At 48.4% G+C, this 25602-nt stretch overlaps 1 protein-coding gene across 2 annotated transcripts; it reads right to left on the bottom strand.

Moving 5' to 3' along the window:
• Nucleotides 1-344: 344 nt before the first annotated feature.
• On the bottom strand, nucleotides 345-13129 carry LOC124043163 (cysteine and histidine-rich protein 1-like). 2 transcript variants are annotated; one of them, XM_046361418.1, is made up of 6 exons: nucleotides 11464-13129; nucleotides 10687-10781; nucleotides 10356-10499; nucleotides 8788-9008; nucleotides 657-835; nucleotides 345-587 (listed from the first exon to the last, which is right to left on the bottom strand). In XM_046361418.1, exons 1-6 carry the CDS (start codon nucleotides 11761-11763, stop codon nucleotides 375-377), a joined length of 1152 nt encoding a protein of 383 aa, XP_046217374.1. In that variant the 5' UTR covers nucleotides 11764-13129; the 3' UTR covers nucleotides 345-374. The 2 variants fall into 2 exon arrangements, with proteins under 2 accessions (XP_046217374.1, XP_046217375.1); XM_046361419.1 differs by having other exon boundaries at nucleotides 8797-9008; nucleotides 11464-13123.
• Between the last annotated feature and the right edge of the window lie 12473 nt (nucleotides 13130-25602).

The following is a 25602-nucleotide window of genomic DNA, read 5'->3' as shown; positions in this document are numbered from 1 at the left end:
CTCTGGGGTCAAAGGGTGAAAGGTCAGACCGACTCAACTCCACGGGTACACCATCCTGTCTCCATAGCAACAACCCCCTCTCCCCTAACACCCCCATAGTAACAACTCCTCAGTCCATACAGATGAATTCCCCTAGCAACACCATCCGGTCTCCAAAGCAACACTAAAAGCAGCACCTGAAATGGTGGGGTTCCCTAACTCTCTCAATATGTGGTCTAGTGGGCTGTGTGTGTGTGTGTGTGTGTGTGTGTGTAAAGAGGTATCAGTGGTGTCTCACTTTAAACTCAAACTTCTCTCTCCCTCACGTCCTCTACACGTCTCTCCCGGTCCTCTCCCTCCTCCTCCTCCTCCTCCTCCTCCTCCTCCTCGTCTGTCTATTTCTGGATCTGGAAGATGAAGAGTCGTAGGTTGATGTTCTTGGCGGCCAGTAGTTTGTTACACTCCACAGAGTCGGTGATGGGCAGGGGAACGTAGTCTGTCTCGTTGGTGTCGTTGCTGAACGCGTGATGGTGGATCACAGGCTTGATCCTCACGTCGTCGTACGGACCTTTCAACAGCAGGAAGGAACACTCTATAGCCGAGTTCACCTAGAAGGAAGAGGGTGAACGTTAGAGAGAGCGAGAGCGAGTCGAGAGCGAGCGTGTGTGTGTGTGTACCTTGCTCTTGAGGATGAGTTGGAAGGAGAGGGTGCGTTTGCAGGAGAGGTTAGGGTTGCGTTCAGAGTCGTTGACCCTGGCCTTCAGTACCCAGGTCTGGTTCAACACGGTGAAACGAGGACTCTCATAGTACAGACGGGTGATGAAGTCATCTGTCCGGTACGGCCTGAACTGGACCTCTGGACAGGGGAGAGAGATGGGGAAAGACTCATGTTTTCTGTGTGTGTGACTGGTCTTTTCAGACAGATTTAAATTATTGTCCTGGAAGTCAGATACTCAAATCAAATCAAATTTTATTTGTCACATACACATGGTTAGCAGATGTTAATGCGAGTGTAGCGAAATGCTTGTGCTTCTAGTTCCGACAATGCAGTAATAACCAACGAGTAATCTAACTAACAATTCCAAAACTACTACCTTATACACACACACAAGTGTAAAGGGATAAAGAATATGTACATAAAGATATATGAATGAGTGATGGTACAGAACGGCATAGGCAAGACACAGTAGATGGTATCGAGTACAGTATATACATATAAGATGAGTAATGTAGGGTATGTAAACAAAGTTGCATAGTTAAAGTGGCTAGTGATACATGTATTACATAAAGATGCAGTAGATGATATAGGTACAGTATATACATATCCATATGAGATGGGTAATGTAGGGGATGTAAACATTATATTAGGTAGCATTGTTTAAAGTGGCTAGTGATACATTTTTTACATCAATTTCCATTATTAAAGTGGCTGGAGTTGAGTCAGTGTGTTGGCAGCAGCCACTCAATGTTAGTGGTGGCTGTTTAACAGTCTGAAGGCCTTGAGCTGATGGCCAGAAGCTGTTTTTCAGTCTCTCTGTCCCTGCTTTGATGCACCTGTACTGACCTCGCCTTCTGGATGATAGCGGGGTGAACGGGCAGTGGCTCGGGTGGTTGTTGTCCTTGATGATCTTTATGGCCTTCTTGTAACATCGGGTGCTGTAAGTGTCCTGGAGGGCAGGTAGTTTGCCCCCCCTCGGTGATGCGTTGTGCAGACCTCACTACCCTCTGGAGAGCCTTACGGTTGTGGGCGGAGCAGTTGCCGTACCAGGCGGTGATACAGCCCGACAGGATGCTCTCGATTGTGCATCTGTATAAGTTTGTGAGTGCTTTTGGTGACAAGCCAAATTTCTTCAGCCTCCTGAGGTTGAAGAGGCGCTGCTGCGCCTTCTTCACAACGCTGTCTGTGTGGGTGGACCAATTCAGTTTGTCTGTGATGTGTACGCCGAGGAACTTAAAACTTTCTACCCTCTCCACTACTGTCCCGTCGATGTGGATAGGGGGGTGTTCCCTCTGCTGTTTCCTGAAGTCCACGATCATCTCCTTTATTTTGTTGACAATGAGTGGGAGGTTATTTTCCTGAAACCACACTCCAAGGGCCCTCACCTCCTCCCTGTAGGCCATCTCGTCATTGTTGGTAATCAAGCCTACCACTGTAGCGTCGTCTGCAAACTTGATGATTGAGTTGGAGGTGTGCGTGGCCACGCAGTCATGGGTGAATAGCGAGTACAGGAGAGGGCTCAGAACACACCCCTGTGGGGCCCCAGTGTTGAGGATCAGCGGGGTGGAGATGTTAGCTACCCTCAACACCTGGGGGCGGCCCGTCAGGAAGTCCAGGACCCATTTGCACAGGGCGGGGATGATACCCAAGGTCTCGAGCTTGATGACGTGTTTGGAGGGTACTATGGTGTTAAATGCTGAGCTGTAGTCGATGAACAGCATTCTCACATAGGTATTCCTCTTGTCCAGATGGGTTAAAGGCAGTGTGCAGTGTGGTTGCGTCGTCTAGGGTGTCAGGTAGGGTGGAGTTGATATGGTCCTTGACTAGTCTCTCAAAGCACTTCATGATGACGGAAGTGAGTGCTACGGGGCGGTAGTCGTTTAGCTCAGTTACCTTAGCTTTCTTGGGAACAGGAACAATGGTGGCCCTCTTGAAGCATGTGGGAACAGCAGACTGGGATAAGGATTGATTGAATATGTCCGTAAACACACCAGCCAGCTGGTCTGCGCATGCTCTGAGGGCGCGGCTGGGGATGCCGTCTGGGCCTGCAGCCTTGCGAGGGTTAAAACGTTTAAATGTTTTCCTCACGTCGGCTGCAGTGAAGGAGAGTCCGCAGGTTTGGTAGCGGGCCGTGTCAGTGGCACTGTATTGTCCTCAAAGCGAGCAAAAAAGTGATTTAGTCTGCCTGGGAGCAAGACATCCTGGTCCGTGACAGGGCTAGTTTTCTTTTTGTAATCCGTGATTGACTGTAGACCCTGCCACATACCTCGTGTCTGAGCCGTTGAAATGCGACTCTACTTTGTCTCTATACTGACGCTTAGCTTGTTTGATTGCCTTGCGGAGGGAATAGCTACACAGTTTGTATTCGGTCATGTTTCCGGTCACCTTGCCCTGGTTAAAAGCAGTGGTTCGCGCTTTCAGTTTCAGCGGATGTTGCCATCAATCCACGGTTTCTAGTTTGAGAATGTTTTAATCGTTGCTGTGGGTATAACATCGTCAATGCACTTTCTAATAAACTCGCTCACCGAATCAGCGTATTCGTCAATGTTGTTGTTGGACGCAATGCAGAGCATATCCCAATCCACGTGTGTGTATGTGTGTTTGACAGTGTGTACTGTGGATTAGGGCTGTTACGGTGACCGCATTACCGCCACACCGGCGGTCACGAGTCATGAAGGCAGTCAAATGTCACGTGGCCGTTTAGTCACGGTAATTAGTCTTCTCCAAACTCTGATGCTGCTGATGGTCATTAGTAGCCGACCAACCTTGCTAACTGCCTGGTTCTCAGCACTCCCTCTAAATCACTCTGACGTCAATGCAAATGTAATGGAAAATCTTATCAAACACTTCATGAGAGAACATGAGCTCATGTTGCGCAACATTTCTATAGGCTATGCAATTGTGAGAAAACAGAGTGATGGCCTCTTAAAAAGAGGAGGATCCCATCAGCTTTCTATAGGCTAGGCCAACTATATTTCTCAACTTTCCTAATGTTAAGCACATTGCTTCTCTTTACAACAGGAGTATAGCCAAACCTGACTGGCATGAAAATGAACCAGGGGAAAAGGGTTCTTCATTCACTATCTAAGTGCATAGATGACATGTATTTTTTCCTGCTTCCTGTTTTGAGACAGGTGCATGATAATGGTCCATTCTAAATCAAAACAAATGTCACATATTATATAGTATATGTAAAGGCAATATTAAATCAAGAATAGTGTGATGGGTGACAATATTAGCCTATCACTTCTGAATTATATATATTATATAGTATATGTAAAGACAATATTAAATCAAGAATAGTGTGATGGGTGACAACATTAGCCTATCACTTCTGAATTATATATCATCACTTGTGAACAATGCCCAGCGTAAGAAACTGCCTTTTTTTTGGCAAATTTTTCAAATCATAGTGACACACCTCATGTAGTCTAGCCCATAAAGCCTATATGTTTTGATAAGGTTTGTATAACAACTAAAGTGGCCAAATAACTTCTTAAAATGAAGCACATTAATCCACTTACAAGGGGTTTAGAGCCTAATTGGCATACATAAGCAGCACGTGAGCACCTGAGTTTCTCGGGGAGAAATGGCACAACGCAGCACTCCGGGCCGAGGGCACAACGCAGGACTCCGGGCCGAGGGCACAATGGGACTGGCCGCAAAAGGCCTGTTTTTTTTTAGGGTGCATTACGGCCAAAGGGTATGCCGCCGTGAAATTTGAGGCATTATCAAGTGCTTGTCAAATTGTGAATGAGAGACTGATGAAGTGTGTACAGTCTGTAAAAAAAAAACAAATCAGAGCTCCTGCCTTTCAAGCAACTTTTTTCATGAGTCACGTCATGCAGCCTTACAATGTATTAACAATCTAAACATATAGCCCAACGTTTATAGAACAAAGTCACATTAATAACTCTAAATTAAGCAGATAGTAGGACATATTTCTTTGTTAACCGCTCAACACAGAATAGCCGCATGTGCGCAATTCCTCAAATCGTAAGGAGAAAATAACATTTTATTCAGCTCTTTTTTTCAACTTTAATTCTTCATAATATAAAATAATGCCACGGAATTCTAAGCAAATCTTGTCTGTTAAACGATCTAGTGTAGCCCACAGCCATATGCCATAGCCAGATCAGGACCTAACATAAGGACAACTCAGAGTATTCTGTTCTTCTGAAATAGACTACATTTCCTTCATATCATGTTTCTTTAGACCTGTCTAAAATAAATAATGGATTTATTGTGAAGGTGTAGGCTGTTTTACTTGGATTCATTAGACTTTAAAAAAAATGTAGATGTTCCAAAGTTCTGCATCCGTGTGTGGAAGCTAGGAGATGCTAAATATGTTAATTAACGGTCAATTACCGTGAGACAGACAGTTATTTGCTTGACAATCACCAGCTGATGAAATTCCGTGACCGCGACAGACCGAACTGTGGAAGTCAAGTACTGCGTGTATCACAGCCTCCTCAATCATTTGTTATAGCCACCGTTTACAGGCCTCCTGAGCCATATACAGTGTTCCTTACTGAGCTCCCTGAACCTTGTAGTCAGGGCAGATAATATTCAAGTTTGTTTAGTGACACAGACCCAATCCAACAAGGTTTTCGGAGCCATCATTGACTCAGTGGGTTGTGTCTAACATGTCCGCCAGACCAACGCATTGCCAGAGTCATACCCTGGATCTAGTTTAGCCTGGTGGATATAAACATTCTGGATCTAAATGTTTTCCCTCATAATCCTGGAAGATTAGAAAATACCTGAGCCCAGATCAAGGCTCTGCATCGGTCCTCGTGCTTCTAGACTCCTCTTGACACCAGCGATCACCACATTCTTTTGGAAAGATTGGAAACCCTAAAATTGGTCTGCACAGACAAGTTCTTACTTGGTTTAGAGTTTAACTGTCAGAAAGATATCAGTTTGTCTCTGTGGATGGTTTATCCTCTGACAAATCAAATGTAAGTTCCGTTTTAGGTCCACTATTGTTTTCACTATATATTCTACATCCTGGTGATGTCATTCGGAAAGACAGTATCAACTTTTTCGGCTATGCGGATGCAACACAGCTGTACATTTCGATGAAACATGGTGAAGCACCAAAATTGCCTACCCTGGATGCCTGAGTTTCAGACATAAGGAAGTGGATGGCAGAAAATGTGACAAAAACAGAGATGCTAGTTCTAGGTCCCGAGAAAGAAAGATCTTCTGTTGGATCTGACAATTCATCTTGATGGATGGACAGTCGTCTCAAATAAAACTGAAGGACCTCAGTGTTACTCTGGACCGTGATCTCTCATTGGACGAACATATTTCAAGGATAGCTCCCCCCATCTTCGTAACATTGCAAAAACACTAAACTTTTTGTAAAACAAAATTATGCAGAAAAGCAAATCCATGCTTTTGTCACTTCTAGATTAGACTACTGCGATGCTCTACTTTTCGGCTCCCCGGATAAAGCATTAAATAAACTTCCGTTAGTGCTAAAACACAGCTGCTAGAATCTCCACACAGCTGCTAGAATCTCCACACAGCTGCTAGAATCTCCACACAGCTGCTAGAATCTCCACACAGCTGCTAGAATCTCTACACAGCTGCTAGAATCTCTACACAGCTGCTAGAATCTCTACACTGGCTTCCTGTTGAGGCTAGGTCTGATTTCACGGTCAACAATAATAAAACATATTTATAATTTACAAAATGTAAAGGTTTTACTGCTAACCTACAAAGCATCACATGGGCTTGCTCCTACCCATCTCTCCGATTTGGTCCTGCCGTACATACCCACACGTACGCTACGGTCACAAGACGCAGGCCTCGTTATTGTCCCTAGAATTTCTAAGCAAACAGCTGGAGGCAGGGCTTTCTCCTATAGAGCTCCATTTTTATAGTATGGTCTGAATACCCATGTGAGAGACGCAGACTCGGTCTCAACCTTTAAGTCTTTATTGAAGACTCATCTCTTCAGTCAGTCCTATGATTGAATGTAGTCTGGCCCAGGGGTGCGAAGGTGAACGGCAAGGCACTGGAGCGACGAACCGCCCTTTCTGTCTCTGCCTGGCCGGCTCCCCTCTCTCCACTGGGATTCTCTGCCTCTAAACCCCGTTACAGGGGCTCAGTCACTGGCTTACTAGTGCTCTCGCATGGCGTACCCATTAAAGGGGTGCGTCACATCATGCAAGGCTTTTCCTCGCTATACTCAACATGTGTGTTGAGTCACTGACATGATCTTCCTGTCTGGTGGGACTCATGCGGTGGAGGAGATCTTCATGGGAGATCTTCGTGGGCTATACTCGGCCTCGTCTCCGGGTGGTAAGATGGTGATCTGTTGGAATCCCTCTAGTCGTGTGGTGGCTGTGCTTTGGCAAAGTGGGTGGGGTTATATCCTGTCTGGTTGGCCCTGTCTGAGGTTATCGTCAGACCACCCGTCCGTCCATCCATCTCAGCTTCCAGTGTCTATGCTGTATAGTGTATGTGTCGGGGGGCTAGGGTCAGTCTGTCCTGTCTGGTGAAATTCTGGTGTCAGTATCTATGCTGTAATACTGTATGTGCCGGGGGCTAAGTCTGTCCTGTCTGGTGAAATTCTGGTGTCAGTATCTATGCTGTAATACTGTATGTGCCGGGGGGCTAGGGTCAGTCTGTCCTGTCTGGTGAAATTCTGGTGTCAGTATCTATGCTGTAATACTGTATGTGCCGGGGGGGCTAGGGTCAGTCTGTCCTGTCTGGTGAAATTCTGGTGTCAGTATCTATGCTGTATAGTGTATGTGCCGGGGGGATAGAGTCAGTCTGTCCTGTCTGGTGAAATTCTGGTGTCCTGTGGGAACATAAGTATGCTCCCTCTCATTCTCCCATCTCTCTCTCTCTTTAGGAGGACCTTAGCCCGAGGACCTGAGCCCTAGGACCATGCCTCAGGATGTCCTGGCTTGATGCCTCGTGGTTGTCCCCAGCCCACCTGGTCATGCTGTTGCTCCAGTTTTAACTGTTTTGCCTGCAGCTATGGAACCCCTGACCTGTTCACTGGATGTGCTACCTTTTCTAGGACCTGCTGTTCTCGACTCCCTCTCTCTCTACTGTACCTGCTGTTCTCGACCCCCTCTCTAATGTACCTGCTGTTCTCGACCCCCTCTCTCTCTACAGTACCCGCTGTTCTCGACCCCCTCTCTAATGTACCTGCTGTTCTCGACCCCCCCTCTCTCTACTGTACCCGCTGTTCTCGACCCCCTCTCTCTACTGTACCTGCTGTTCTCGACCCCTCTCTCTAATGTACCTGCTGTCTTGACCCCCTCTCTCTACTGTACCTGCTGTTCTCGACCCCCTCTCTCTCTACTGTACCTGCTGTTCTCGACCCCCTCTCTCTCTACTGTACCCGCTGTCTTGACCCCCTCTCTCTCTACTGTACCTGCTGTTCTCGACCCCCTCTCTCTCTACTGTACCCGCTGTCTTGACCTCTGATTTCTCAGCTATGAAAAGCCAACTGATATTTACTCCACAGGTGCCCACCTGTTGCACCCTCTACAACCACTGGGATTATTATTTGACCCTGCTGCTCATCTATAAACGTTTGAACATCTTGAAGAACAATCTGGCCTTAATGGCCATGTACTGTTATCTCCACCCCTCACAACCATAAGAGGACTGGTCACCAGAGCCTGGTTCCTCTCTACCCAGCACAGCCATAAGAGGACTGGCCGCCATAGCCTCGTTCCTCTCTACCCAGCACAGCCAGAAGAGGACTGGCCACCATAGCCTCGTTCCTCTCTACCCAGCACAGCCAGAAGAGGACTGGCCACCAGAGCCTGGTTCCTCTCTACCCAGCACAGCCAAAGAGGACTGGCCACCAGAGCCTGGTTCCTCTCTACGTTTCATCCTAGGTTCTGGCCTTTCTAGGGAGTTTTTCCTAGCCACCATGCTTCTACATCTGCATTGTTGCTGTTTGGGGTTTTAGGCTGGTTTCTGTATAGCACTTTGTGACATCTGCTGATGTAAAAAGGGCTTTATAAATAAATGTAATTTGATTTGACAGTGTGGAAGTAAGGTAGTTTTTTTTTGACAGTGTTGAAGTAAGGTACTGTGTGTGTGACAGTGTGTACCTAGCCTACCTGTGAAGCCTATCTTCTCGTAACAGAGCAGGGAGAATATAGAGTTGTAAAGGGTTAGTTCTCTGCTGTGGCTCTGGTCCATCTCCCCCAGGATGCCCATCAGCTCTGTGCCAGTCTTGGTGGGATGGCAGCACTCCTCCTCGTGGGCCGGTAGCTCGTGGAACGGTCCCTTCCATGGGCAGCCAATCCGCTTATACTTACACTGCGTCACCCTGGCAACACATCAGGAAGTGGGAGTTTAGGGCCAATCATGGGAGTGCATCGCTTAAAGCCATCACCCTACAGATCTGCAAACATGGAGGGGTTAGGGCCAAGGGGGGGGGGGTAAGAATGATTTGGGACCGGCTGTGTAATTTCTGCTGGTTCTGTCATTGACCCTATTGCAGGTGTTGTCTGGTAGGGTGTGTTATTGCTGAGCGATTAACTAAAATATTGGTTATTCATCGTTTTTTTTTAAAATGACCCCTTTTTCATGGTATCCAACCATCTTGTCTCATCGCTACAACTCCCGTACAGGCTCGGGAGAGACGAAGGTTGAAAGTCATGCGTCCTCCGATACACAACCCAACCAGCCGTACTGCTTCTTAACACAGCGCGCATCCAACCTGGAAGCCAGCCGCACCAAAGTATCGGAGGAAACACCGTGCACCTTGCGACCTTGGTTAGCGCGCACTGTGCCCGGCCCGCCACAGGAGTCGCTGGTGCGCGATGGGACAAGGATATCCCTACCGGCCAAACCCTCCCTAACCCGGACGACGCTAGGCCAATTGTGCGTCGCCCCACGGACCTCCCGGTCGCAGCCGGTTACAACAGAGCCTGGGCGCGAACCCAGAGTCTCTGGTGGCACAGCTGGCGCTGCAGTACAGCGCCCTTAACCACTGCGCCATCCGGGACCCCCTATTTCTTTTTAACAAGTAATTGAATTATTTTAATTTTGTTCATTTTTTTCCCGTGAGCTCAATGCACACATTGCAGTTTCTCTAGAGATAAGTCAGATCCAGCCTGAACTGTGAGATGTAGCAGGAAGTTGTAGTTTCCAACAGGCCAATATTATACATAGTTTAACAAAGAAAACGTGGTAACTAACTACAATGACCATAATCCATTGAGCACCTATTGGTCCGGTGTGTGTGTTTCTTTTACACCTGCTACGGAATAGACAGAAGACGGTGCAATCGAGAGCAGCCGTTGCTTCACCGGGTATCTTTACCTGAAAATACATGATCTAAGTGATTGATAGTTGGTATTCAGCAGTCATAAAAGTATGCCTTATTTACTTTGAAGAACTACTAAAATGTTGATATTGTCAGACAGCAGCTCGAAATATGAATAAATTATCACTAATAAGCAGTAATGGGCCGTCACTATCATCATGGGACTCTTATTAATTGTTATATTCTGTGTTGTTACAGAATTCAACCCACATAATTAATTTAATGTTTAAAAAAAATTATAGAACCAAAACGACCTCAAAACACTAATCGCTCAGCACTAGTGTTAGTGTGTGTGTTAGTGTATGTGTGTGTGTGTGTTAGTGTGTGTACCAATGAGGTGTGTACCTGTCTTGACACTCCTCTTTCTGGTGCCTCTCTAGGCTGGAGCGAGGGAACTGTTTGAGACAGAAGGGACAGTCTGTGGGCAGCTCACTCACAGCCTTCTCTACAGCCAGGTTCCTACAACACAGAGACTTGGTGATCTCACACCTGAGGGGATGGGGGGAGAGAAAGAGGGGGGGGGGAGAAAGATGGGGCACACTCAATCAACCAATTATACACTGAACAAAAAAATATATAAAAACGCACCATGCAACAATTTAAAATATTTTACATATATCAATTACTCACTCAGTCAATTCAAGTGCATCTGTAAACTGTGTGTGCGTGTACAGACCTGCAGTTAGGACACGTGGCCTGCTCCTCTTTCAGACGAGAGTCAGCCAGCAGGTGGATGAAACAACCAGCACACATCAGGTGACCGTTGGTGCACTGTAGAGAAGAGAGGAAAGGGTTAATGTAGGTGTGTCTGGTGTGTCCATACTGTTGACATGAGTCTTTAGAAATCAGTGTTAATATGCTCATTTGCTTTGGGGTGGGGAAGAGCATCTCGTGGTTATTTGAGGGCATGAGAGCAGTTCACTCTGTGTAAGGTGATATCTTGGGGCTTTCCTATTTCCTAGGGTGGTTAGCCTGGGATAATCAATGTGCAGAACAGACATCTGCAGGTGTTCATGTCTTATTGGCACATCTGAATAGAAATGGCTCAGGTGCCATTTTGAACACCTACATCCTGAGGATTTATAGATCATCTCTTTTGCAGCGCTGAGTACTGTCTACCGGTATTATTTATAGGTCATCATTTCTCTGTGCAGCGCTGAGCACTGGCTAACCCTTCTGAACACGGTACCCACTGAGCTAGCGGCTAGCCTGCGTCCCTGGGCCCAACATCCGCTCTTCACCCATCTAGCTAACGTTACAGCCCACGACAGGTGCTGATCAGTAGGCTTACAGATTTTCCTCAACCCCTACTTCATGCCTGACATTCATAACCTGTGAAGCTAAATAGACATGTTATTTGGGTCTATTTAATACGAAGTTAGTTAGCTCGCTGGCTAATATTGACAGGTGGGACACAGTTGGTAGGCCAGGACAGATGTTTGACAGCATTTACCTGATAAACGGAGGCTTTGGGCAGATCTAAACACACCGTGCAGCACAACACTGAATACAGCCTCTCTTCCAGCTTTCCCGACTCTCCCTCCGGCAATCTCATCCGCTTCTTGGGCGGCGGCTCGTCCGGGTCCGAATCGGGCCCGAGTCCCTCTCCTCTTCGGAAGCCCACCTCCTCTTGCATTGACGGCCCACCGACCACAGTCTCCAGAGCTGCCCCCACCGCACCAACCCCCAGGCCGCCTGAGGAGCCTGGAGCCGCCGCGACGCCCACCTCACCACGCTCTTCCATCGAGGACATGGTGGTTGTCAGGCGGAATCGAGCGACCTGTTAGCGAGCTGGCAGATTTAGCGACCCCAGGCTCGGCAAGGGAGAGCCAGGACAGCCGGAATGGACGTTAGCTAGTGAGTTAGCTAGTTAGCTAGCTAGTTTAGTAAGCAATGTTGCGCAATACGCGTTGAATTTTAACAAACGGACGTTTTTAGTAATTTTCCAAAAATATATTTTTTTTTTTTTTTAATGGTCGTTTTCGTATAGAAATGTAGCGTTGTTGACTGTGGCAGTTTTAACGAATATATTCAGCTAGCTACATGCTATAGCTAACAAGCTCACAAAAACACTCCTGTCCTCGTCTAGCTAGAACAAAACAACCCGTCAGAGATGTTTTTTGTGTTGTCAAGTCGCAGTTATTTGCCGTGACAGCGCATGAGCGGCCGTTCATAACGGCCCGGTTCGGCTGGTCGGTAAACGTTTTTTTCCTCTCTCCTGTTGCCAACTCGCTATCCACTGGACCTCCGGGAGGGACGTGTCAGTTTTGGAGAAAAAAAATCAAGAGAGATGTTCAGACAGGTCGCTGGGATTTGCCTAGTTGAACTACACAGACATCTTTGTTTTTCTCCTGTCCGGACCCTCCTCCTCCTCCTCTCCCCCCGACTTCACTACACCCTAGCTCGGCTGCACCTTCCAATCCTAACCGGTGTTACTCAGCTATGGTCACAAAAACAGCAAATCCCGAGTTTCGTTGCTTGATAAACTGTCAATATTTTTGCCAGCTGCTGTTATGGCCTCCCTTTGACAGTCCTTGAGCTGCGTCGCAGATTGGCTAACAGTGGAATGTGTTTTTTCTGTAGCAGATGACTTGGGGGGGTCTTTAAACAGTGGGTGCGCATGCGCGGTTGCGGTCTGCAGGGTGCGTGTGGGTGACCGGGTAGAATTTTGGACTTGAAAGGTGACCAGAACCCGATATGCGACAAAATGGAGCACCTCACCTGAAGGGCATCACCTGCCTAGACACGGCTAGACATAATCTGACACATCATGCTACCTGAAACCCTGTTTGGCCTCTGCACCATTGATAGCCAACTAAATGTAGCAACAATAGGCCTATATATCCATCATTTGTCAAATTATGTAATAGACTAACACATTGGGTGATAGCAGCAGAACCCAGGTGTTGTGATCTTGTTGATAATTATTATTACACTTTTTGGTCATACAAAACATTGCCACAACTGTTTATCTTGTGTCTGACACAGAAGATAAACAGTCAAAAGATGCTGTTAGAAGGGGGTAATGAGGAGGCCTGGTGTCAGCTATCTGATTGGGCAGGGTGGGGTCGCTGCCTGGGATTGGCCAAAGGGACATGCCTTATATGGCTAAATGACATGACCAGAGACCAACATCTCCTACACACACACACACACACACACACACACACACACACACACACACACACACACACACACACAGCTGTCACTACCTTAACGTACGTCACTGGGGCCAAGCTCCCTGCCACCCAGGACCTCTATACCAGGCGGTGTCAGAGGAAGGCCCAAAAATTGTCAAAGACTCCAGCCACCCAAGTCAGACGTTTCTCTCCGCTACCACACAGCAACCGATGAACCAAGTCTGGAATCAACAAGACAGTGAACAGCTTCTACCTCCAAGCCAGAAGACTGCTAAATAGTTAATTATAAGTGCATATCTACCTCAATTACCTCGTACGCCTGCATATCGACTCAGTACTCGTACCCCTGCATATCGACTCAGTACTCGTACCCCTGCATATTGACTCAGTACTCGTACCCAGCGTATGTGCCCCTGCATATTGACTTAGTACTCGTACCCAACGTATGTGCCCCTGCATATTGACTCAGTACTCGTACCCAGCGTATGTGCCCCTGCATATTGAGTCAGTACTCGTACCCAACGTATGTGCCCCTGCATATTGACTCAGTACTCGTACCCAGCGTATGTGCCTCTGCATATTGACTGAGTACTCGTACCCAACGTATGTGACCCTGCATATTGACTCAGTACTCATACCCAACGTATGTGCCCCTGCATATTGACTCAGTACTCGTACCCAACGTATGTGCCCCTGCATATTGACTCAGTACTCGTACCCAGCGTATGTGCCTCTGCATATTGACTGAGTACTCGTACCCAATGTATGTGACCCTGCATATTGACTCAGTACTCGTACCCAAGTATGTGCCCCTGCATATTGACTCAGTACTCGTACCCAACGTATGTGCCCCTGCATATTGACTCAGTACTCGTACCCAGCGTATGTGCACTAAAAACAGGTCCCTTTCCCTTTTACACTCAGGAGGTGACCGGAAGTGAATCCACAAGTCACACTGTCACTGGTGACACCCATCATCATCCCCTACCTCTCACAATGAACCACACCAAAATCAACTTCACTTACTTCAAAAACCTACTTAACAACTTAACCTAACTCACTTAACTTAACTTAAACTTAGCCAGGCTACAGTTGAATCACCAAGACTGCATATCCAAAAACCGTCTTCGGGATTCGGTTGTGGCTTCACTGACTGTTTATCATCAAGACATCACATGACTACATTCCCCACATTGGCCTAGTTAGTACCGTCATACTAAACTGGCGGCCCGCGGACCGGACCCGGACCCAGAACGTAGTCAATATGCCCCCCCCTCCCTTTCGACCGCTTGTATCATATAAACACACATGAGACATGGCAGAATGCCTAGCATTGCAGAAAATATGCCTTAAATCGTTTTGTTTTTTAAATCTCTGCCACATGGCAAAATGTGTAGAAACTGCAACATTTTCTCTCTGCCAACAAGAGGGGTGTGAACAGTTTAGGGTCGCATGGGTTGCGAGGTGGGGATTTTGTTACTACGCTGATAAATTCCATCCAGACCTTTTGGGAAATTTGTGTGACCGGACTTTCTCAAATAGTAATAGAGTGCCCCTAGCACTCTAGCAGTTGTCGTTCCTCAGATACCACTACAGCTGCAAGCTCCCTCCATGTGCACCAGGTGGTGCAAATACCCTACAAATGCTATTGTTCTCAACTTAAACTAAAAGCATATCTACACTGAACAAAAAATATAAACGCAACATACAACAATTTCAATGATTTTACTGAGTTACAATTTATATAAAAGGAAATCAGTCAATTTAAATCAATTCACTAGGTCCTAATCTATGGATTTCACATAAACTGGGAATACAGATATTAATCTGTTGGTCACACAGGGAGGGAGGGAGGGAGGGGGAGAGGGAGAGAGAGGGAAAGACAGAGAGAGGGATGGAGGGGGAGGGAGAGAGAGAGAGGAGGGAGAGGGAGAGAGAGGGGGGAGGGAGGGAGAGAGGGAGGGGGAGAGAGGGAGGAAGGGAGAGAGGGAGGAAGGGAGAGAGATAGGGGGAGAGGGAGAGGGGGAGGGAGGGGGAGGGAGGGAGGGGGAGAGAGGGAGGAAGGGAGAGAGATAGGGGGGGGAGAGGGGGAGGGGGAGAGAGGGAGTGCGGGAGGGGAAGAGGGAGAGAGAGAGAGAGGGAGGGAGGAATGGAGAGGGGGAGAGAGTGAGAGAAATACGAGGGAGAGAGGGAGGGGGAGGGAGGGAGAGAGAGGGAGGGGGAGAGAGAGAGAGAAAGGGAGGGAGGGAGGGGAGAGAGGGAGTGTGGGAGGGGGAAAGAGGGAGAGAGAGAGAGGGGGGAGGGAGGGGAGGGAGGGAGAGAGATAGGGGGAGGGGGGGAGGGAGGGGGAGAGGGAGGGAGGGAGGGGGAGAGAGATAGGGGGAGGGGGTGGGAGGGGGAAAGAGGGGGAGAGAGAGAGAGGGGGAGGGAGGGAGGGGGAGAGAGAGAGGGGAGGGAGGGGGAAAGAGAGGGAGGGAGAGGGGGAGTGCGGGAGAGGGGGAAGAGGGAGAGAGAGAGAGGGAGAGAGAGAGAGAGGGAGGGAGGGAGGGAGAGAGGGAGGGAGGAATGGAGAGGGGGAGAGAGTGAGAGAAAGGGACGGAGAGAGGGAGGGGGAGAGGAGAGGGGGAGGGAGGAGAGAGGGGAGGGGGAGAGAGGGAGTGCGGGAGGGGGAAAGGGAGGGAGAGGGAGGGAGGTAGTGGTAGTAGTAATGATGATTGTAGTAGTAGTAGTAATGATGATTGTAGTAGTAGTAGTAATGATGATGGTAGTAGTAGTAGTAATGATGATGGTAGTTGTAGTAGTAATGATGATGGTAGTAGTAGTAGTAATGATGATGGTAGTAGTAGTAGTAGTAGTAGTAGTAGTAGTAGTAATGATGATGGTAGTAGTAGTAGTAGTAATGATGATGGTAGTAGTAGTAGTAGTAGTAGTAATGATGATGGTAGTAGTAGTAGTAGTAATGATGATGGTAGTAGTAGTAGTAATGAAGATGGTAGTAGTAGTAGTAGTAATGATGATGGTGGTAGTAGTAGTAGTAATGATGATGGTAGTAGTAGTAGTAGTAATGAAGGTGGTAGTAGTAGTAGTAGTAGTAATGATGATGGTGGTAGTAGTAGTAGTAATGATGATGGTGGTAGTAGTAGTAGTAATGATGATGGTGGTAGTAGTAGTAGTAATGATGATGGTGGTAGTAGTAGTAGTAATGATGATGGTAGTTGTAGTAGTAATGATGATGGTAGTAGTAATGATGATGGTAGTAGTAATGATGGTGGTAGTTGTAGTAGTAGTAATGATGGTGGTAGTAGTAGTAGTAACGATGGTGGTAGTAGTAGTAGTAATGATGGTGGTAGTAGTAGTAGTAATGATGGTGGTAGTTGTAGTAGTAGTAATGATGGTGGTAGTAGTAGTAGTAATGATGGTGGTAGTAGTGGTAATGATGGTGGTAGTAGTAGTAGTAGTAGTAATGATGATGGTAGTAGTAATGATGATGGTAGTAGTACATTTACATTTACATTTAAGTCATTTAGCAGACGCTCTTATCCAGAGCGACTTACAAATTGGTGCATTCACCTTATGACATCCAGTGGGACAGTCACTTAACAAGTAGTAGTAGTAGTAATGATGATGGTAGTAGTAGTAATGATGATGGTAGTAGTAGTAATGATTGTGGTAGTAGTAGTAGTAATGATGATGGTAGTAGTAGTAATGATTGTGGTAGTAGTAGTAGTAATGATGATGGTAGTAGTAGTAGTAATGATGATGGTAGTAGTAGTAATGATTGTGGTAGTAGTAGTAGTAATGATGGTGGTAGTAGTAGTAGTGATGGTGGTAGTAGTAGTAGTAATGATTGTGGTAGTAGTAGTAGTGATGGTGGTAGTAGTAGTAGTAATGATGGTGGTAGTTGTAGTAGTAGTAATGATGATGGTAGTAGTAGTAGTAGTGATGATGATGGTAGTAGTAGTAGTAATGATGATGGTAGTTGTAGTAGTAATGATGATGGTAGTAGTAGTAAATGATGATGGTAGTAGTAGTAGTAATGATGATGGTAGTAGTAGTAGTAGTAGTAATGATGATAGTAGTAGTAATGATGATGGTAGTAGTAGTAATGATGGTGGTAGTAGTAGTAATGATGATGGTAGTAGTAGTAATGATGGTGGTAGTAGTAGTAGTAATGATGATGGTAGTAGTAGTAATGATTGTGGTAGTAGTAGTAGTAATGATGGTGGTAGTTGTAGTAGTAGTAATGATAGTGGTAGTAGTAGTAGTAATGATGATAGTAGTAGTAGTAGTAGTGATGGTGGTAGTAGTAGTAGTAGTAGTAATGATGGTGGTAGTAGTGATGGTGGTAGTAGTAGTAGTAATGATAGTGGTAGTTGTAGTAGTAGTAGTAGTAGTAATGATGGTGGTAGTAGTAGTAGTAATGATGGTGGTAGTTGTAGTAGTAATGATGGTGGTAGTAGTAGTAATGATGGTGGTAGTAGTAGTAGTAATGATGATGGTAGTTGTAGTAGTAATGATGATGGTAGTAGTAATGATGGTGGTAGTTGTAGTAGTAGTAATGATGGTGGTAGTAGTAGTAGTAATGATGGTGGTAGTAGTAGTAGTAGTAATGATGATGGTAGTAGTAGTAGTAGTAATGATGGTGGTAGTTGTAGTAGTAGTAATGATGATGGTAGTAGTAGTAATGATGATGGTAGTAGTAGTAGTAGTAATGAAGATGGTAGTAGTAGTAGTAGTAATGAAGATGGTAGTAGTAGTAGTAGTAATGATGATGGTAGTAGTAGTAGTAGTAGTAATGATGATAGTAGTAGTAATGATGATGGTAGTAGTAGTAATGATGGTGGTAGTAGTAGTAATGATGATGGTAGTAGTAGTAATGATGGTGGTAGTAGTAGTAGTAATGATGATGGTAGTAGTAGTAATGATTGTGGTAGTAGTAGTAGTAATGATGGTGGTAGTTGTAGTAGTAGTAATGATAGTGGTAGTAGTAGTAGTAATGATGATAGTAGTAGTAGTAGTAGTGATGGTGGTAGTAGTAGTAGTAATGATAGTGGTAGTTGTAGTAGTAGTAGTAGTAATGATGGTGGTAGTAGTAGTAGTAATGATGGTGGTAGTTGTAGTAGTAATGATGGTGGTAGTAGTAGTAACGATGGTGGTAGTAGTAGTAATGATGGTGGTAGTAGTAGTAGTAATGATGGTGGTAGTAGTAGTAGTAATGATGATAGTAGTAGTAATGATGATGGTAGTAGTAGTAATGATGATGGTAGTAGTAGTAGTAATGATGATGGTAGTAGTGATGATGGTAGTAGTAGTAGTAATGATGATGGTAGTAGTAGTAGTAGCAATGATGATGGTAGTAGTAGTAGTAGTAGTAGTAGTAATGATGATGGTAGTAGTAGTAGTAGTAGTAGTAGTAGTAGTAGTAATGATGATGGTAGTAGTAGTAGTAATGATGATGGTAGTAGTAGTAGTAGTAATGATGATGGTAGTAGTAGTAGTAGTAATGATGATGGTAGTAGTAGTAATGATTGTGGTAGTAGTAGTAGTAATGATGGTGGTAGTTGTAGTAGTAGTAATGATGATGGTAGTAGTAGTAGTAGTAGTAATGATGGTGGTAGTAGTAGTAGTAGTAGTAATGATGATAGTAGTAGTAATGATGGTGGTAGTAGTAGTAGTAGTAGTAATGATGATGGTAGTAGTAGTAATGATGATGGTAATAGTAGTAATGATTGTGGTAGTAGTAGTAGTAATGATGGTGGTAGTTGTAGTAGTAGTAATGATGATGGTAGTAGTAGTAGTGATGCTGGTAGTAGTAGTAGTAATGATGGTGGTAGTAGTTGTAGTAATGATGGTGGTAGTTGTAGTAGTAGTAATGATGATGGTAGTTGTAGTAGTAGTAATGATGATGATGGTAGTAGTAGTAGTAGTAGTGCATACGTAGAATGTATGCACACATGACTGTAAGTCGCTTTGGATAAAAGCGTCTGCTAAATGGCATATATTATTATTATTATTATTATTATTATGATGGTGGTAGTAGTAGTAGTAATGATAGTGGTAGTTGTAGTAGTAGTAGTAGTAATGATGGTGGTAGTAGTAGTAGTAATGATGGTGGTAGTAGTAGTAGTAATGATAGTGGTAGTTGTAGTAGTAATGATGGTGGTAGTAGTAGAAGTAATGATGGTGGTAGTAGGACAGAGGAGGGCGGAGCGAAGGAGGACAGAGGAGGGCAGAGCGGAGCGAGGGAGAACAGAGGAGGGCAGAGCGAGGGAGGACAGAGGAGGGCAGAGCGAGGGAGGACAGAGGAGGGCAGAGCGGAGCGAGGGAGGACAGAGGAGGGCAGAGCGAGGGAGGACAGAGGAGGGCAGAGCGAGGGAGGACAGAGGAGGGCAGAGCGGAACGAGGGAGGACAGAGGAGGGCAGAGTGGAGCGAGGGAGAACAGAGGAGGGCAGAGCGGAGCGAGGGAGGACAGAGGAGGGCAGAGCGGAGCGAGGGAGGACAGAGGAGGGCAGAGCGGAGCGAGGGAGGACAGAGGAGGGCAGAGCGAGGGAGGACAGAGGAGGACAGAGGAGGGCAGAGCGAGGGAGGACAGAGGAGGGCAGAGCGGAGCGAAGGAGGACAGAGGAGGACAGAGGAGGGCAGAGCGGAGCGAGGGAGGACAGAGGAGGGCAGAGCGGAGCGAGGGAGGACAGAGGAGGGCAGAGCGGAGTGAGGGAGGACAGAGGAGGGCAGAGCGGAGCGAAGGAGGACAGAGGAGGGCAGAGCAAGGGAGGACAGAGGAAGGACAGAGGAGGGCAGAGCGAGGGAGGACAGAGGAGGGCAGAGTGAGGGAGGACAGAGGAGGGCAGAGCGGAGCGAGGGAGGACAGAGGAGGACAGAGCGGAGCGAGGGAGGACAGAGGAGGGCAGAGCGAGGGAGGACAGAGGAGGGCAGAGCGGAGCGAGGGAGGACAGAGGAGGGCATAGCGGAGCGAGGGAGTTCAGAGGGCAGAGCGAGGGAGGACAGAGGAGGGCAGAGCGGAGCGAAGGAGGACAGAGGAGGGCAGAGTGGGGCGAGGGAGAACAGAGGAGGGCAGAGCGGAGCGAGGGAGGACAGAGGAGGGCAGAGCGAGGGAGGACAGAGGAGGGCAGAGCGAGGGAGGACAGAGGAGGGCAGAGCGGAGCGAAGGAGGACAGAGGACAGAGGAGGGCAGAGCGGAGCGAGGGAGGACAGAGGAGAGCGGAGCGAGGGAGGACAGAGGAGGGCAGAGCGGAGCGAAGGAGGACAGAGGAGGGCAGAGCGAGGGAGGACAGAGGAGGGCAGAGGAGGGCAGAGCGGAGCGAAGGAGGACAGAGGAGGGCAGAGTGAGGGAGGACAGAGGAGGGCAGAGCGGAGCGAGGGAGGACAGAGGAGGGCAGAGCGAGGGAGGACAGAGGAGGGCAGAGTGAGGGAGGGCAGAGGAGGGCAGAGGAGGAGGCACCGGAAACCTGGATTCAGAAGAGCTTCTGACTGAGAACACGACACGGTACACACACACGTGCACTCTGAAGACACGTGCACATGCTAGTGAGCCTTGTGAGGGTCTAACTGCATACATCAAGAACTAATAAAGGTCTGTGTGTGTGTTTGACAGGCTGCGGGTGAACAGTGACAGTGCTTCGTTGCCTGGGAGACAGAGGGCAGTGAAAGCCCCTTCCAAAAGATCCCCCTCTCCTCCATGACACACCAAAACACAGGGTAGGACATTCCATGCACGTGCACGCACACACACCTGAAATGTACCAAAAACACATCAGCAATTGTTTTCTCTCTCCCCCTCTTTCTCTCTCCCTCTCTCTCATTTTACCCTCCCTCTCTCTCTCTCTCTAATTTGTCCCCTTCCTCACGCTCTCCTTTTCCCCCTCTTTCGTGCTCTCTCCCCCCCCCTCTCTCCTTTTCCCTTTCTCTCTCTCTGTCTCCCCCCTCTCTCTCTCTGTCTCTCTCTCAGGAATCTCTGGAGCGTAGGCATACCTTTGACAGTGTGAGGCAGAGAGCAGGACCGGTACCTGGAGAATAACTTATTTTTGGTTATGCGCCATGGAGAAGGCTGAAATTAAATACATTCAAAGAAATGTATTGCAGATAGTTCATTTGAAGCATTGCAGATGTGCAGGTGTTTCATTTGGAGATATAGGTGGGGCTGGATACTGTAGGTCTGAGGCCACTCAAACATCTTTCCCTTCCCCTCTCTCTCCCTTCCTCCTCTCTCTCCCTTCCCCTCTCTCTCCCTTCCCCCTCTCTCTCCCTTCCCCTCTCTCTCCCTTCCCTCTCTCTCCCCTCCCCCTCTCTCTCCCTTCCCCCTCTCTCACCCTTCCCCTCTCTCTCCCTTCCCTCTCTCTCTCCCTTCCCCCTCCCTCTCCCTTCCCCTCTCTCTCCCTTCCCCTCTCTCTCCCTTCCCCTCTCTCTCCCTTCCCCCTCCCTCTCCCTTCCCCCTCTCTCTCCCTTCCCCTCTCTCTCCCTTCCCCCTATCTCTCCCTTCCCCCTCTCTCCATTCCCTCTCTCCCAACCCCCTCTCTCTCCCCTTCCCCTTTCTCTCCCTTACCCCTCTCTCTCCCTTCCCCTCTCTCTTCCTTCCTCCTCTCTCTCTCTCTCTCCCCCTCTCTCTCCCTTCCCTCGCTCTCTCCCTTCCCCCTCCCTCTCCCTTCCCCCTCTCTCTCCCTTCCCCTCTCTCTCCCTTCCCCCTCTCTCTCCCTTCCCCTCTCTCTTTTCCTCCCTCTCCCTTCCCCTCTCTCTCTTCCCCCTCTCTCTCCCTCCCCCTCTCTCTCCCTTCCCCCTCTCTCTCCCTACCCCCTCTCTCTCCTTCCCCTCTCTCTTCCTTCCCCTCTCTCTTCCTTCCCCTCTCTCTCCCTTCCCCTCTCTCTCCCTTCCCCCTCTCTCTCCCTTCCCCTCTCTCTCCCTTCCCCTCTCTCTCCCTTCCCCTCTCTCTCCCTTCCGCTCTCTCTCCCTTCCCCTCTCTCTCCCTTCCTCTCTCTTCCTTCCCCTCTTCCCTTCCCCCTCTCTCTCCCTTCCCTCTCTCTCTCCCTTCCCCCTCTCTTCCTTCCCCTCTCTCTCCCTTCCCTCTCTCTCTCCCTTCCCCCTCTCTTCCTTCCCCTCTCTATCCCTTCCCCTTCTCTCTCCCTTCCCCCTCTCTTCCTTCCCCTCTCTCTCCCTTCCCTCTCTCTCTCCTTCCCTCTCTCTCTCCCTTCCCCCTCTCTTCCTTCCCTCTCTCCCTCCCTCTCTCTCTCCCTTCCCTCTCTCTCTCCTTCCCCCTCTCTTCCTTCCCCCTCTCTTCCTTCCCCTCTCTCTCCCTTCCCCCTCTCTCTCCCTTCCCCCTCTTTCTCCCTTCCCCTCTCTCTCCCTTCCCTCTCTCTCTTTCAAGACATCAATAAACAGATGAACTCTGTCTTCAAGGAGCTTCTCTCTCGCCAGCCGCTCCTGCAGCCTGCTACCCATGCCCCTCCCTCCTCTCTCCCTTCCTCTTCGTCCTCTTCCTCCCTCTCCTCCTCTCTCCCAGAGGGCAGGAAGGTGGAGTGTCCGTCTTGTGACGGCCGGCCGCCCAACAACCTGCCCGCTTGACCCTATCCCCTCCTCTCTTCTCCAGACCATTTCCGGAGACCTTCTCCCTTACCTCACCTCGCTCATCAACTCATCACTGACCGCTGGCTACGTCCCTTCCGTCTTCAAGAGAGGGAGAGTTGCACCCCTTCTGAAAAAACCTACACTCGATCCCTCCGATGTCAACAATTACAGACCAGTATCCCTTCTTTCTTTTCTCTCCAAAACTCTTGAACGTGCCGTCCTTGGCCAGCTCTCCCGCTATCTCTCTCTGAATGACCTTCTTGATCCAAATCAGTCAGGTTTCAAGACTAGTCATTCAACTGAGACTGCTCTCCTCTGTATCACGGAGGCGCTCCGCACTGCTAAAGCTAACTCTCTCTCCTCTGCTCTCATCCTTCAAGATCTATCGGCTGCCTTCGATACTGTGAACCAACAGATCCTCCTCTCCACCCTCTCCGAGTTGGGCATCTCCGGCGCGGCCCACGCTTGGATTGCGTCCTACCTGACAGGTCGCTCCTACCAGGTGGCGTGGCGAGAATCTGTCTCCTCACCACGCGCTCTCACCACTGGTGTCCCCCAGGGCTCTGTTCTAGGCCCTCTCCTATTCTCGCTATACACCAAGTCACTTGGCTCTGTCATAACCTCACATGGTCTCTCCTATCATTGCTATGCAGACGACACACAATTAATCTTCTCCTTTCCCCCTTCTGATGACCAGGTGGCGAATCGCATCTCTGCATGTCTGGCAGACATATCAGTGTGGATGACGGATCACCACCTCAAGCTGAACCTCGGCAAGACGGAGCTGCTCATCCTCCCGGGGAAGGACTGCCCGTTCCATGATCTCGCCATCACGGTTGACAACTCCATTGTGTCCTCCTCCCAGAGCGCTAAGAACCTTGGCGTGATCCTGGACAACACCCTGTCGTTCTCAACCAACATCAAGGCGGTGGCCCGTTCCTGTAGGTTCATGCTCTACAACATCCGCAGAGTACGACCCTGCCTCACACAGGAAGCGGCGCAGGTCCTAATCCAGGCACTTGTCATCTCCCGTCTGGATTACTGCAACTCGCTGTTGGCTGGGCTCCCTGCCTGTGCCATTAAACCCCTTCAACTCATCCAGAACGCCGCAGCCCGTCTGGTGTTCAACCTTCCCAAGTTCTCTCACGTCACCCCGCTCCTCCGTTCTCTCCACTGGCTTCCAGTTGAAGCTCGCATCCGCTACAAGACCATGGTGCTTGCCTACGGAGCTGTGAGGGGAACGGCACCTCAGTACCTCCAGGCTCTGATCAGGCCCTACACCCAAACAAGGGCACTGCGTTCATCCACCTCTGGCCTGCTCGCCTCCCTACCACTGAGGAAGTACAGCTCCCGCTCAGCCCAGTCAAAACTGTTCGCTGCTCTGGCCCCCCAATGGTGGAACAAACTCCCTCACGACGCCAGGACAGCGGAGTCAATCACCACCTTCCGGAGACACCTGAAACCCCACCTCTTTAAGGAATACCTAGGATAGGATAAGTAATCCCTCTCACCCCCCCCTTTAAGATTTAGATGCACTATTGTAAAGTGACTGTTCCACTCGATGTCAGAAGGTGAATGCACCAATTTGTAAGTCGCTCTGGATAAGAGCGTCTGCTAAATGACTTAAATGTAAAAATGTAAATGAGTTTAGCTTCAGGGGACGGGCTCTCTTTAGACCAGCGGACCAATAGAAGGACAGAAGTGACCCGATAATGATGATTTATTTTTGGTTGTGTGTGTGATGACATTAGTATGTGATGATGGTTGTGTGTGATGACATTAGTATGTGATGATGGTTGTGTGTGATGACATTAGTATGTGATGATGGTTGTGTGTGATGACATTAGTATGTGATGATGGTTGTGTGTGATGACATTAGTATGTGATGATGGTTGTGTGTGATGACATTAGTATGTGATATTGCTTGTCTTTTAAACCTGTCTCCGTGATGTCTATCTTCAAACAGAACAAGGATGGGTTTGGTTTCCAACAACTCAGGGCTTGGGTAACTTATCTATTTTTGTGATCAATTGTTTTTAAACTTGATATATAATCATTTAAAACACTTAGTAAGGATATAAAACATACTTTTCAATTCAACAATACTCAAAACTGGGTCCAACAGCGTATCCAAGATGGCCTCCAAACCATATCTTTGGATGCTGGTTAAAATGTGAAAATGTTTATTTGGCTCCTCCCACTAACTCTATGATCTGAGGGTGCTTTGTCCACTCTAGTCATATTTCTATGGATGCAACCCTCCTCCCTCTTTCCTAGACCAGTGTTTCCCAAACTCAGTCCTGCCCCCCCCCCCCCCCCCCCCTGGGTGCACGTTTTGGTTTGTTGTCCTAACACTACACATCTGATTCAAATCATCAAAGCTTGATGATGAGTTGGTTATTTGAATCAGCCGTGCAGTGCTGGGGGTGGGGGGGGGCAGGACATGACCTGGGGGATGGGGGGGGACAGGACCGGGGGATGGGGGGCAGGACCTGAGGGGATGGGGGGCAGGACCTGAGGGGATGGGGGGCAGGACCTGAGGGGATGGGGCAGGTCCGGGGGGAAGGGGGGCAGGTCCGGGGGGATGGGGGGCAGGACCTGAGGGGATGGGGGGCAGGACCTGAGGGGATGGGGGGCAGGTCCGGGGGAAGGGGGGCAGGTCCGGGGGGGATGGGGGGCAGGACCTGAGGGGATGGGGGGGGGGCAGGTCCGGGGGATGGGGGGCAGGACCTGAGGGGATGGGGGGGGGGCAGGTCCGGGGGGATGGGGGGACCGAGTTTGGGAAACACTGCTCTAATGCACTGTTGATGATGTCACTGTATTAAAATAATTCTGTGGTAAACCAATGATAAATAAATAATAGATTCTGATGGGC

This window comes from Oncorhynchus gorbuscha, linkage group LG09, assembly GCF_021184085.1.
Source record: "Oncorhynchus gorbuscha isolate QuinsamMale2020 ecotype Even-year linkage group LG09, OgorEven_v1.0, whole genome shotgun sequence".
Classification (NCBI taxonomy): domain Eukaryota; kingdom Metazoa; phylum Chordata; class Actinopteri; order Salmoniformes; family Salmonidae; genus Oncorhynchus; species Oncorhynchus gorbuscha.
This window is presented reverse-complemented; position numbering and strand designations above follow the sequence as displayed.

What these genes read in the sequence shown, in the direction of transcription:
- LOC124043163 (XM_046361418.1), bottom strand. Translation starts at nt 11,763, where the DNA reads ATGTCCTCGATGGAAGAGCGTGGTGAGGTGGGCGTCGCGGCGGCTCCA. An exon ending in CCAAAGCCTCCGTTTATCAG is followed by an intron (nt 10,782 to 11,463) that starts GTAAATGCTGTC and finishes TCTTCTCTACAG; the next exon opens with TGCACCAACGGTCACCTGAT. An exon ending in GCCACGTGTCCTAACTGCAG is followed by an intron (nt 10,500 to 10,686) that starts GTCTGTACACGC and finishes CCATCCCCTCAG; the next exon opens with GTGTGAGATCACCAAGTCTC.